General features: G+C 36.1%; 2 protein-coding genes and 1 pseudogene across 2 annotated transcripts; 2 read left to right on the top strand and 1 right to left on the bottom strand.

Annotated features, from left to right (window-relative positions):
* The window catches only part of LOC18027436, a 3,324-nt pseudogene extending 2,356 nt beyond the window's left edge, over positions 1 to 968 (top strand).
* Positions 969 to 1,659: 691 nt separating this feature from the next.
* Positions 1,660 to 3,475, bottom strand: LOC18027437 (mediator of RNA polymerase II transcription subunit 20a). Its single transcript, XM_024148208.1, is given in 5 exon segments — positions 1,660 to 2,095; positions 2,871 to 2,976; positions 2,978 to 3,134; positions 3,205 to 3,347; positions 3,454 to 3,475. Coding segments are annotated over 5 exon segments (654 nt in total). The 5' UTR covers positions 3,468 to 3,475; the 3' UTR covers positions 1,660 to 1,861.
* A 5,851-nt stretch (positions 3,476 to 9,326) lies between these two features.
* LOC18028025 (aspartic proteinase CDR1) lies at positions 9,327 to 10,538 on the top strand. Its single transcript, XM_006409784.2, has one exon. It carries the CDS (start codon positions 9,333 to 9,335, stop codon positions 10,536 to 10,538), a length of 1,206 nt encoding a protein of 401 aa, XP_006409847.1. The 5' UTR covers positions 9,327 to 9,332.
* The last annotated feature ends 2,990 nt before the right edge of the window (positions 10,539 to 13,528 follow it).

Below are 13,528 nucleotides of genomic sequence, written 5' to 3' on the forward strand. Positions count from 1 at the left end.
ACCGGAGTGCACTCATATGGACACAATGTTTGCCTTGTCTAAACTGCTACAACCAACCCGATCCACTATTCGACCCTTCAAAATCTTCAACCTACAAAGAGAAAATATGTGAATACGGCCCTGATCAAACTTGTCCTTATGAAATGAACTACGCAGACAGAAGCTACTCCAAAGGAACACTAGCGACCGAGACGGTCACGATCCAATCCACTTCAGGCCAACCCTTTGTGATGCCTAATACCACTATTGGATGTGCTCACAACAGCTCATGGTTAAGCTTAACCGGTTCAGGCATTGTTGGTCTAAGTTGGGGACCTTTATCGCTCGTCTCTCAAATGGGAGAAAACTTCATAGGTCTTGTCTCTTACTGCTTTTCCAGTAAAGGAACTAGCAAGATCAACTTTGGAAGCTCAAACAATGCTATCGTGGCAGGAGACAGCGTTGTATCAGCCCATATGTTTATGAAGCCGGAGAAACGTGGTTTCTATTACCTAAACCTAGACGCGATCAGCGTTGGGGAGAACCGCATTGAGACGTTGAGGACACCGTTTCACGCCTTGGACGGGAACATGGTCATAGACTCTGGAACCACTTTCACCTACTTGCCCGAGAGCTACTGCAACCAAGTTAAGGAGGCAGAGTGGAAGTCGTCGTGACAGTAGAGCGAGTAGCTTCTTCGCCGGACATGCTTTGCTACAAATCAGAGACCATAGATGTCTTTCCGGTGATCACAATACATTTCTCTGGAGGTGCTGATCTTGTCTTGGATAAGTACAATGTGTTTATGGATATGGGAGGAAAAGTTTTTTGTCTGGCGATTATGTGTTCTCCGATGGCACCAAATACTGTTTTTAAAGCTGACGAAGCTTTTTGGTAACAGAGCACAGTACAATTTTTTGGTTGGCTATGATCTTTCTTCGTGGCTGGTTTCTTTTAAACCCACCGATTGTTATTCACTGTGGAGTTAGGAAACCAAACCAAACCAAAGAGAGAGTCTTTTTCAACGTTATTGTTTTTTTTTGTTAGAGTTTCAACTTAGGAGTTGGATTTATGAAGATTTTAGTTGATTTTAAAAATCATGAGATTTGTTAAATTTTTAAGAGTTTTGTTAGATTTGTAAAATTTAGAGAGACTTTTATGGATTTAAACAATCTATTAAAAAATTTTAATATGACAGATTTTGAGAATCCAAGAGATATAGGTAGTATTTTGAGAATCATGATTTATGAATTAAATTACAAAAAATCATTATGCCAATAACACTAGATTATAACAGAATCATAGAATCATTAAAATGCAGACTTTTTGAATAACAATGGATTTTGATTAGATTATAAAAATCATCACATCAATAACAACTGATTTTTATAATCTCTAAATGAATAACAGATGAATCTATTAAGAATATAAAAATCCACAAACCAATAACTATAGAATCTTAAACTCTAAAAATCTTTATAAATCAACTCTCCAATAACATCCCCTTAGTTTGTTTCTTTATACAGTATTTGTTTTTTCATTAAGAGCATAAGAACATGGATTTGTTTTAATGAGCATTATACGAATGAGTTTCACAACAATATTATAAAGACTAGTTATTGGGCAAGGTCGAAAGATTCAAAGATTCACAATCATAAACTGAACCAAAACACTGGGAAACTTAACCGGAAAATTCAAATCAAGTGGTAAAAAATCACAAATCTGCTCCAGTCTAAAGTTTTCTAGAGCTATTTCAGCCTGGTCTTTCTAGCTCTTCTAACCAAAATAATGCTCTAATCTTAATATTCAAAAATGAGCAATGGTATCACTAAAATCAATAAACTCAGAAAGTTTACCTAAAAAGGAAAGCTGTGTTGTAGTTTTAGCCTCTTACAGCTTGAACCGTTGCAATCATGTGAGCCATGACAAGAGCGTATCCAACAGCTGTGTGCTGTGGAGTGTAGCTGTCTACAAGACCAAACTCCCCAAAGTTTAGCTCTATGTTCACAAACTTACCAGGCAACGCCCTTTTAGACAGAGCTTCATGCCATATCTCCAAAAACTCCTCCATCACTTTTCTTGCCTTTTCCATTGATGATATTGGAAGATACTCCACCTGAATAGACACACATACAACCATATTAGCTCCATACCTCCATAAACTCCAATATGAGATTACACGAAACAAGACAATCTGGTGGATTTCATCTCCTAAATGCATCATCAACACTGTTCAAAAGCTCATAATCTATCTAAAACATGTTAAATAGCATCCAGGATCATCACCAAATGTGAATAAATGCACACACACACAGCCATTAGTTACAACCCACCAAACTCCAAATTGAGATTACAAGAAACAAGACAATCTGGATTCCATCTCCTAAATGCAACATCAACACTGTTCAGAAGCTCATCATCTATCTAAAACTTGTTAAATAACATCCAAAATCATCACCAAATGTGAATAGCTCCATACCCTTTTGGTGATTCATTACAAATTTACAATGTTAAAATTGAGATTACAAGAAACAAGACGATCTGGATTCCATCTCCTAAAATGCATCATCAACACTGTTCAAAAGCTCATGATCTTTCTAAAACATGTTAATTACTAAATAGCATCCAGGATCATCACCAAATGTGAATAGCTCCATACCCTTCTGGTGATTCATTACAAATTTACAATGTTAAAATTGAGATTACAACTAAACAAGACAATCTGAATTTCATTTTCTAAAGGCATCATCTACACTGTTCAATCTTCAGAATCTATCTAAAAACATGGTAGTAAATAGCATCAAGGATCCTCATCAACATTGATACTCATCAATCCTCAATTACTGAAAATAGCATCTAACTAAGATAAAGGCCAAATTTAGCTTAATTACCTCCATAACTATCCCTCTAACATTCTCGGAATGAGTAGAAACAACTTTACCAACTCTAAGCCGAAAATCACCAAGCTGATACTGAAACCCTTCAATGTAAAGAGAGCGATTTGTAAGACTGAAGCTTCTCCATTATCAACTGAATCGACGAATCTGCTTCCATGACGATCCTCTGCGACCTGATGATGAAATAGTACTTACTCGGCTCATCCGCCAGCGAAATCCCCAGAAATTCGCGCGGGAAATCCGCTTGATTCGCCAGGTCTGCTCGAAATTCCCCCCAAATGAGAAGAAGAAGAAGAAGGAGAAATTAATGATCGGAAGAGAGACTAACCTCGTAGCATGGGTTTGTAAAAGGTGAGAGTGGATTTCCATCTTCCTTGTTTGACGCCATTGATGCTCTCTACGCATTGTGTAGCTTCGTTGAGGATTTGGCTGCTTACTGTAGATCCTTGATTAGGTTGCCAATACAAAACCCTACAAATACGCCGCCATTGATGATTAACGATCGAAATTGAACAAGTGTGAAGGAATGAATTGATTGATTCTTCGTTTTTTCTTCTGCAAAATCATGAAGACATACCATTTGACGGGCATTGTTGTTTGAGAGGGAGAACGATATTTGAGGAGAAGCAACCAATTTATTCGACCAAACAATAAAAAGTCTAGCGGCTGGGCGTCCGGTTTATCCGGTTTGTTCGGTTCTCAGTTTGTTGGGATTGAGCAAAATCTCACCGAAATAAACTGAAATCTCTGTTCGGTTGGGTTCAAAAGTCGGTTTATCCGGTTCGGTTTTGAGAAGAATTATATCGGTTATTTGGTTCGGTAAAAATAACGTTGATTCGAATTTTTTTTTAAAAAAAATTGTACATTTCGGTTCAATTGGGTATTTGTTGGTTGTTTCGAAATTTTGGATTTTAATTAGTTCAATTCTTTGTTTATTGGGGCAATTATATTTATAGGACAAAAAAATCTGTAATATTGTCCCCTAAAGACTTTTTCAAATTTGGCCACTTTTGGACATAAATACCCTTTTATAGGATTTCAAAATTTTTTAAAAAAAATAGTTTTACAGTCTAAAAAATTTTGGAAAAATCAAAAAGGGAATTACGAATACTTTTTGAAATAGAATATATTTTTAAAAAAATTTTAAACATTTGTTTTACAAATATTTTCCAAATTAGTAGAAAGTGCATTCTATAAATCTATAAATTATAGAATAGATTTTCTACTATTTCATTAGTTTTCTACTAAAAATATAGAATTAGTTTTCTACATTTCTTCTATGTTCTACAAAGCTGTGAAACCGTATTCTATAAATTTATCATTGTTCTACAGTTTAGTAGAATTATATTTCTATAGTTCACTCATTGTTATACATCTTAGTAGAATTGGATTTCTACGGAAACTCTTTGTTCTACAAACTTAGTAGAATCTCATTTCTATGGAAACTCTTTATTCTACAATTATAGAATACCTATTCTACAATTCAGTTAAATGAATTTCCGAAAATCTAGGAGCAGATCTAGGAGAATATATTACTTTCCTTTTCATAATATTTATTTTCTAATTAATTTTTGAAATATTTTTTTTCAATTTAGAGAATTCTGTCGCCATTTTTTTTCTTCCCCTCCTCAATTTAGCGTTTTTTCTCCTCTTTCAACCTACAAACTTTCACGTTTTCTTCATAACTTAGAGGAGGACGGCTGTTCGCCGGAACATACCGGAGATAGAGAAGAAGTTCCGGTGAAGGAGGAAGGAGAAGTTCTCTGAACTTTTTTTTTTTACGATGAAGGAGATGGGTGGTAGGAGGCGGCTTCTACAATGTAAGAGTAATTTTTTTTTTACTTTTAAGAATTTAATTTTTATTGTTAAATTTGAATTAAAAGGATAGAAGAGGTTAAAATATTTGTAGAAGTCTTAGGGGGACAAATATTTTATATAAGTATTAATGGGACAATAGTAGTGTTTTTTGTCCTATATTTTTAATTCTTTCTTGTTTATTTTGGAAAGATATCAGCTTAGATTTTTTTTAATTGCTTTGTAAGAAGAATGAAAAGGTGTTCTGTTCGAAATAACCGATCCAAACCAATAACGAAAATCATTTGCAAAGTCGCCGATCGGTTTAAAGTTTAAATACTGTTACGATTAACTTGTAAAAACTCAGAATCAATGGAAATTAGAAGAAGATCTTTAGAGCATGATTATTGCTATTACTTCTAATGGGTTTTTTGTGATTATTTAATGAATTAATTTGTAGCAAGAAACTATTAAAAAAAACCATGTTTTTTTAATAGTCCATTGGAAGAAACTTACATGGGTTTTTTGTAACAAAAAAAAAAAGAAGTTTTTTTAATGAAAATAAAGATAATTACTTAGATTATTACATTATTAAACCAAAAACAACACAAATATACATTTGAAATGTTAACTTAAATTTTGCAATAAAAACTTAATTGTCGGTTTCAATACGTCCCAAATTTTTGCCAGATATGCTCCATCAAATCAGCTTGCAATCGATCATGCCGTGGTTTATCCCGAATATCACATGTTTGAGGGCATATCCGTTGAATATGAGAGATCCACAATTGAACTTCCGCTTCCTTCTCCATGTTCAAAATCTGAAAGATCAAAATGTATGTATCCTTCTCGTTCGTCTTCTACTATCATATTGTGGAGTATGATACAAGCTCTCATAATCTTCCATATTTTTGCTTTGTCCCAAAAAAGAGCGGGATTTTTAACAACGGCGAATCGAGCCTGTAAGACTCCAAAAGCACGTTCGACATCTTTTCGGTAGCCTTCTTGACGTTCAGCAAATAAGCATGACTTTGGATCTTGTGGAGCTGGTATAGATTGGACAAAAGTTGCCCATTTTGGATAGATACCATCTCTGAGATAGTATGCTAACTTATACTCTCTTCCGTTGACATAGAAATTCACTCTCGGAGCTTTACCTTGTATTATGTCATCAAAAACGGGTGAGCAATCAAGAACATTGAGATCATTTAATGTACCTGAAGGTCTAAAAAAGGCATGTCATATCCACAGATCATATGAAGCTACTGCCTCTAAAACGATAGTGGGTTTTCCTGAACCACGTGTATACTGGCCTTTCCAAGCGGTTGGACAATTCTTCCACTCCCAATGCATACAGTCGATGCTTCCTATCATTCCAGGAAATCCACGTTGCTCTCCAATAGCATAAAGAGTATTCTTCATTCAGAAAATGGGGCTAGTCGTATTCAAATGGGGATACAACAAACTGACGTTGCTGCAGAACAGAGAGCAACGTGATACATGGCAAGTTTCATTTATTCAACCTTTTTTTTTAGGATTTAGTTATGTGCATCAATAAATATATATATATATATATATATATATATATATATATATATATATATATATATGCATTGGTTATTGATGAGTGTTTTGATATTTGTTTTATGTTCCGAGTGATTAAAAAGGGAAATAGAACCGGCGGCTTGGGACGAAGATAACAAGATATTGAGAGGTGTGCCTGAAGACAACTTTGGGACAAAGCACATACTGAGAAGAAGAAGGAAAGATAATATGTTTATAAATAGAGGAAGCACCAGCTATGAAATAAACCAACGGTGCAACATTGATGAAGGAAATAAAAGGAACATTGATAGAAGAAAAGCAAAAACGTTTTCCAGGGTTCAAACCCCATTTATTATCATAAATCAACCTAATCTCAGCCATTACTCTACACTAAAGCAAAAAGAGATATATTGAGTTGACATATATCTAACACAGAATCAGCATTCATTAACCAGTTCCCTAAATCATTAAACCCTTTAAAACCATGAAAACTGAAGCAGCATTGATCAAGCCTCAACCACTCCATATCTAACTAGGCATTAATTGTCATCAACGAAACTAGAAGACTAACCTTAACTTTTGTAACGAGCAAAGAGAAGAGGAACTTTGGTTACGAGCAAAGAGAAGAGGAACAGCTGGAGATAGACCTTTGGAGTAAGCTAAATCTGCAAAAATCATTAACCATATTATCTTTCACTATATACCGATGAAACATTTACATCCTCAAACTTTGTTTCATTAAGCTAAAACAGATAGACACAATATACCAATCAGATTAAAAGATTTGAAACAGATATATCAAGAACCATTGACATCATGAACCATCACCGATCATGAACAATTTAAATCATGAACCATTTAGATCATGAACCATTAACTTAAGCTAAAAGAGATAGAAATAGATAGAGCATATGATCAAAAACAATTCACATATGATGAACCACATACCATTTACAGATCATGAACCGTTTACAGTTTACAGATCAGAAAACCATTTACAATGCATCGATTTAGAGACTAATTCAGGAAATAGATAGAAACTACATGCAAAATGGAGAGATCATTTAACTATTTCTAAGATTTACAAACGAAATCCTCGATGGAGAACACGAGGAAGTGGATGAAGAATCAAAATGGACAAAGAGGATGAAGATGATTAAGGAGAGAATCACTTATCTGTTAAATCGATGGAAAACAGATAGAAGCTTCTGCATATCGGCGCTGGAGAAGACGAGCATCGCCGGAGATGACGCTGTACCGGATGGCGAATGAAACGAGAAAGGTGCTTCAGTGAAAAATTTTGGCCGACAGGATGAGAAATGGTCGATGATTTGCGACCCCAAAAAAATTTAGGCCGAGAGGATGAGAAATGGCTGAATGTTTTTTTTGGCCAATCAGAAGCCGCCACATAGACAAGTTTCTTCTGATGTCCAAATAAGGAGCGATCTCACCAATATTGGGCTTTTTTTATTTAATTTTAAACTTAAAAGGCCTAAAGAAACCAACAAGAAACTAGCAATAAAGATGGTCTTACAAGGTAGTTACAAGGACCTGAGAGAATTAATGATGGAGTCTCTCACCTCCCCTACACACTCTTTTGATCAAATCACTTGATAAACTCTCGCATGGCCTCCCTATTATATATATATACAGTAAAAGTTCTATAAATTAATACTCGATAAATTAATAATCACTATAAATTAATAAATTTCTCTGGTCCCAAGTCGGGCCAATGTAAAAATCCATCAAATTCGATAAGATAATAAAATAATAAATTTTTTGAAACTACTATGTAAATATATGGTCCCAACATAAATATAAATTAATAATTATAAAAATTTATGTATATATATATATATAGGTAAGATATAATATACTAAAATATGATTAATGCATTATTTGTTTTTATTTAAGGTTAAAATTTTATTGAAAATCATCTCTTTACTTATTTACATCAATAGCTTTTAATATTGTTTTTTTTAACTCCATTCAAAATTTATGAAAAAAAAATTAGATGTAATAATTGATTTTCTTACGAGTAACTGTTTTAAAATTATATTACGATATTGTCTTCATTTTCAGCACCAACATAAGGATAGTAGCCATATTTTTTCTAAATTTAATACTAATGAACATTTATATTTTTACATAGATAATTCAGTTCACAATTAACTATTTTACTGCGATTACTATGATTAGTAGTCATAATTTGAATTTTTTGTATGTCAATTTTTAAGCATATGAGTTTAGGTTTTTAAAACTAACATTATTTTGAAAAAAAAATTAAGAAAAAGATGGACGAAAAACATTTTTTCTCTATAAATTAATAAATATTAATTTATAAATAAATTAATATCTATATAAATTAATAAAATATCATAGCCTCGATATTATTAATTTATAGAGGTTTTACTGTAGTCCTAAAACTCATAACCTAGTCCCCTTTTAGTAATAACAAGGTAAACAGTAAATAAAGTTAAAGTCTTTTCACAGTACTTTATAAGATAATTCTCAGGGTTAAATCAAGCTAGAAGCTCACTCATATAGCCCACGTATCAAATACCAAATATACATAGATATATTTCTTAAAAATGTTATATAATCAAACTATTTATCGACAATTATTTTAAAAATATATATACGTAAGTAGTTCCATTTTGCAAAATGTTTCTACATTCCAATTTTTGCTTCTCTAAAATGCATTAGTTCCATTTTCCATTATATCCCATTTATCCCTTAACTTTTCAATTTTTTTTTTTAACTTTTAACTTTTGCAGTTTCAAAGTTTACTTTTCAAACATTTGGATCTAACTATATGCGGTGAATATACATTTTGGTATAACAAAGTGATATAACTTCCATTTAATGCAAAGCAAAAACAGAAATGGCAAAACCGAACGCAAAAGTAAAACTTAGTACTTAACATTCACACCCAAAAAAAATTAAGTAAAACTTAGCAACGAAAATACAAACTTACTCGTAACTTAGTAGTAATAAGACCGCAAAGGAAATTAACAAATCAGGACTTTAACAATTACTACAAAACGTCCTAAATGTATATATATACGTGCATGAATGCACTTTGTCTCAAAACCAAAAAACTATTATTCGATCACCATGTCTCGTGCAGCAACAATGACCATGGCTCTCTTTTTTCAACTCATTACATCTCTTCTCTTAATCACCACCACTGCCTCATCACCACCTCTCGGCGGCGTCACCTTCGACGTGATCCACCGTCGCTCCAACTCCTCCTCTTCTCGACACTTTAACACCAACGAGCTCGATGGAGGATCTCCTTACGCCAACACCGTCTTTGCCACCTCCGAGTATCTTATGAAACTACAAATCGGTACTCCTCCTGTCGAAATCGAAGCCCTCATAGACACGGGAAGTGACCTCGTATGGACACAATGTTTGCCTTGTGTACACTGCTTCGACCAACTAGGTCCCATATTCGACCCTTCAAAATCTTCAACCTACAAAGAGAAAAGATGCCGAGAACAACCTTGTCCCTACGCGATACACTATGTAGACAGAAGCTACTCCGAGGGAACCTACGCAACCGAGACGGTCACGTTGTTGTCCACTTCAGGACAACCTTTTGTGATGAATGAAACCACCATTGGTTGTGCTCACAACAGCTCAGATGTTACAACACCATCCGCTTCAGGCATTGTTGGTCTAGACTGGGGATCTTCATCGCTCATCTCTCAGATGGGTGAGAACTTTCTAGGTCTTTTCTCTTACTGCTTTTCCGGTGAAGGAACTAGCAAGATCAACTTTGGAGGCAATGCTATTGTGGCAGGAGATGGAACTGTAGCAACCAATATGTTTAGGAAGACGGATAAACCGGAATTCTATTACCTAAACCTAGACGCGATCAGCGTTGGAGAGAATAGAGTTGAGACGTTGGGGACAAGTTTTCACTCCTTGGAAGGGAACATAGTCATTGACTCTGGAACCACTTACACATACTTGCCAGATACCTACTGCAACCTAGTGAAGGATGCTGTTGATAATGCCGTCGTGAACGTGGAACGAGCACCTTTCTCCGGCGAGAGGCTTTGCTACAAGACAGACAACATTGAGGTATTTCCGGTGATGACGATGCATTTCTCTGGCGGTGCTGATCTTAAGATGGCTACGTACAACATGTTTGTGAATAATGGAGGAGAGTATTGTCTGGCGATTATTTGTAATGATCCAACACAACAAGCAATATTTGGGAACAGAGCACAGAACAATTGGTTGGTTGGTTATGATACTTCTTCACAGCTTGTTTCTTTCAAGTCCACCAATTGTTCTTCTTTGTGGAGTTAACCAAGAGAAACACTTAACCAACCAAGAGAGTCTCTTTTCTTTTTTCTATGAGTTTTTTTTTTTAATTATTGGGTTTTAAACTTTTAAAGTTATTTCTTGGGTTTTAAGTTATAATTAGAATATTTTTTTTTTCTAAGAGTTAGGGTTTTGCTTTCTATTGCTAATCAGCACAACCAATTTATGGGTTATGCAAGAAAAAATCATTTATAAAATATTATTCAGTGTTAAGAAATAAAATCATATACAGGATATTGTAGTCTTTTTAATTTGACGATGTCTCCATGTTTTCTCCTCTCTCGGCCACAAACACGCAACTTCTATTCGTTGTCTCGCCGTAGTCACCACCTTGCTCGTGAGTCAAATCGCTTTTTCCTCAATTTTGATTACGATCTCTAATCTAATTCTCAAGTTTAGAATCCCTTTTTTCTTTCTAAGTCTCAAAGTATCAAAGCCAATATGGTCAATGTTTTGTTCTTCCTTGGATGTGATCTTGCTTATGAGTCAAATCGCTTTCTTCCTAAATTTTGATTACGATCACTAATCTAATATCTGTTTTAGAAGTCAATTCTTCATCTTCGCTTAAGACTCCGAGGCAGCGCCTTCGAACCAACAAGAAACTGAGGCCGGTTCTTGTAATTAAGCCGATATGTGAATCCGACAAACTCAAACAGTGCGATCCGGCAAAAGGCGAACTAGCGAGGGATCCAGAACACGAAACAATGTCGTTGTTGAATACAAGAGCCCTCGGCTTTGCCGAAGCAACCTATATATAGAGGGAATATATATTTACAAGATTATAATCACATTTCGGATGTATAACGTACTAACCACGTTGTAATGGTCTAAAATATACAAATCTGGAAGAAATGAGAAGTCGATATGAAGATCTAAGAAGAGATGAAAGCTCTTTGAAGACCAAGAACAAAAGCAATTGCCATCAGGAGTGTGACAACCTCTTATGCAAATCGTCTCAAGAATGGAGGTATCCATAAGATATTTAGTGGGTATCAATATCTTATGACAACCTCTTATGCAAATCGTCTCAAGAATGGAGCGTTTCACAAGAAGAATCCAAAAATTTATCCAAAGCCCAAAGGTATTTTTGGATATCCTGCTCAAGAAGAATCCAAAAATTTAGCCAAAGCCCAAAGGTATCCATAAGATATTGATACCCACTAAAACACCGCTTGTTCTAATCGTCAAAATCGAAAGACGTAAGACACAATGAACAAAGAACATTGGCCCTTGTATCGCTTGCCACAAACACAATGAACCTCCCACTTAAGTGCATTTTGGGCTTTGATCACCTTTTTATTTGAGTGAGAAATGTTTTATTTTGGATGCTATGTATAAATAATCATGACTAGCTATGTTATGGTTGTAAGAAAAAATTATGAGTCTGGTTTGTATGTTTTTTAAAACGGCATAATAAACGATTAATTCATCAAAGCTATCGTTATAATTATACTTACTATTGTTCAAACTATTGTAAATTCTGGGAAGAATTACATTTGGCTATCAGAGCCTGTCCGGGACTAAAGCTGTTAAAGGTCTTGTTAGGCGCGAGAAAATATATATAAGTTAAGGGCAACAAATTTTAGAATATGTAATACAGTGCAATGACTTGTTAAAGCAATCATATATCTTAGGTCGTGGGTTCGACTCTAATGGATGCAAAATTGTGATTTTTAAAAAAACTTGGATTTTACGCAGTAAAATCTAAAATCTCACGGGCCGGTCTTGTTGGCTATCATTTTTGTGACATCCCGATTTCCGGTATATGTGAAAAAAATTATAAGAATTGATTTAGTTATCTATGTCATCAAAGTGCACATATCTTTTTCGGTCAAGTGTCTTGAGAGAACTCAGGATGGGTGACTTACCGGTAAGTAGTATGCGGTACCGTGCGAGTGAAGACAAAGTATATATAGAGAAAGATCACGTAGTGATTGCAGGGACAGTAGACAACTCTTACGAGCTTTCCGGACCAAGTAACTCCCGACCGTCGGATAGGGGTGGGCCCATGGGCCTAGAAAGAGGCCAACCGTCGGACAGTGGTGGGCCACCTGGCCTAGAGAGAGAGAGGACGTTGGGCTCACTGGTAGGGGCAGTTAGTGGGCCAACGGGCCTAGAGAGAGGACGTTGGGCCCCAGATTATATGGCGTTGGGCTCACTGGTAGGGGCGGTTGGGGACGTTCAGAGTTGATAGCCAATCCAGATGAAAGGCGGATTCGGGGTCTCATGGATTTGATAGCCGGTTCGTCTGGTTCCCGGTAGGACAGAAGGGAGCGGGGTCTCACAATTGGTATCAGAGCAGGTTAGCCAACCGGCTCTGACCCGGATGGCATCTTGGGACGTGGTTGAGAATTCGAGGACGAATTCCTTGGAAGTCAGGGAGAATTGTGACATCCCGATTTCTAGTATATGTGAAAAGGCTTATAAGAATTGATTTGACTATCTATGTCATCAAAGTGCACTTATCTTTTCCGGTCAAGTGTCTTGAGAGAACTCCAGAGTTAAGCGTGCGTATGCTGGAGCAATCTCAGCATGGGTGACCTACCGGGAAGTTCTGCGGTACCGTGCGAGTGAAGACAAAGCATGGGAAAAGATCACGTGGTGATTGCAGGGACAGTAGACAACTCTTACGAGCCTTCCGGACCAAACGATTCCCGACCGTCGAACAAGGGTGAGTCCATGGGCCTAGAAAGAGGCAAACCGTCGGACAGTGGTGGGCCAATGGGCCTAGAGAGAGAGAGGACGTTGTGGTCACTGGTAGGAGCGGTTGGTTGGTCAACGGGCCTAGAGAGAAGACGTTGGGCCCTAGATTATATGGCGTAGCGGTCACTGGTAGGGGCGGTTGGGGACGTTCAGAGTTGATAGCCAATCTAGATGAAAGGCGGATTTAAGGTCTTATGGATTTGATAGCCGGTCTGTCTGGTTCCTGGTAAGAAAGAAGGAAGCATGGTCTCACACAAAGTGACTTACTTTTA

The sequence above is a fragment of the Eutrema salsugineum genome, unplaced genomic scaffold, assembly GCF_000478725.1.
Source record: "Eutrema salsugineum unplaced genomic scaffold, Eutsalg1_0 scaffold_10, whole genome shotgun sequence".
NCBI classification, from domain to species: Eukaryota; Viridiplantae; Streptophyta; class Magnoliopsida; order Brassicales; family Brassicaceae; genus Eutrema; species Eutrema salsugineum.

What these genes read in the sequence shown, in the direction of transcription:
- LOC18028025 (XM_006409784.2), top strand. Translation starts at nt 9,333, where the DNA reads ATGTCTCGTGCAGCAACAATGACCATGGCTCTCTTTTTTCAACTCATT.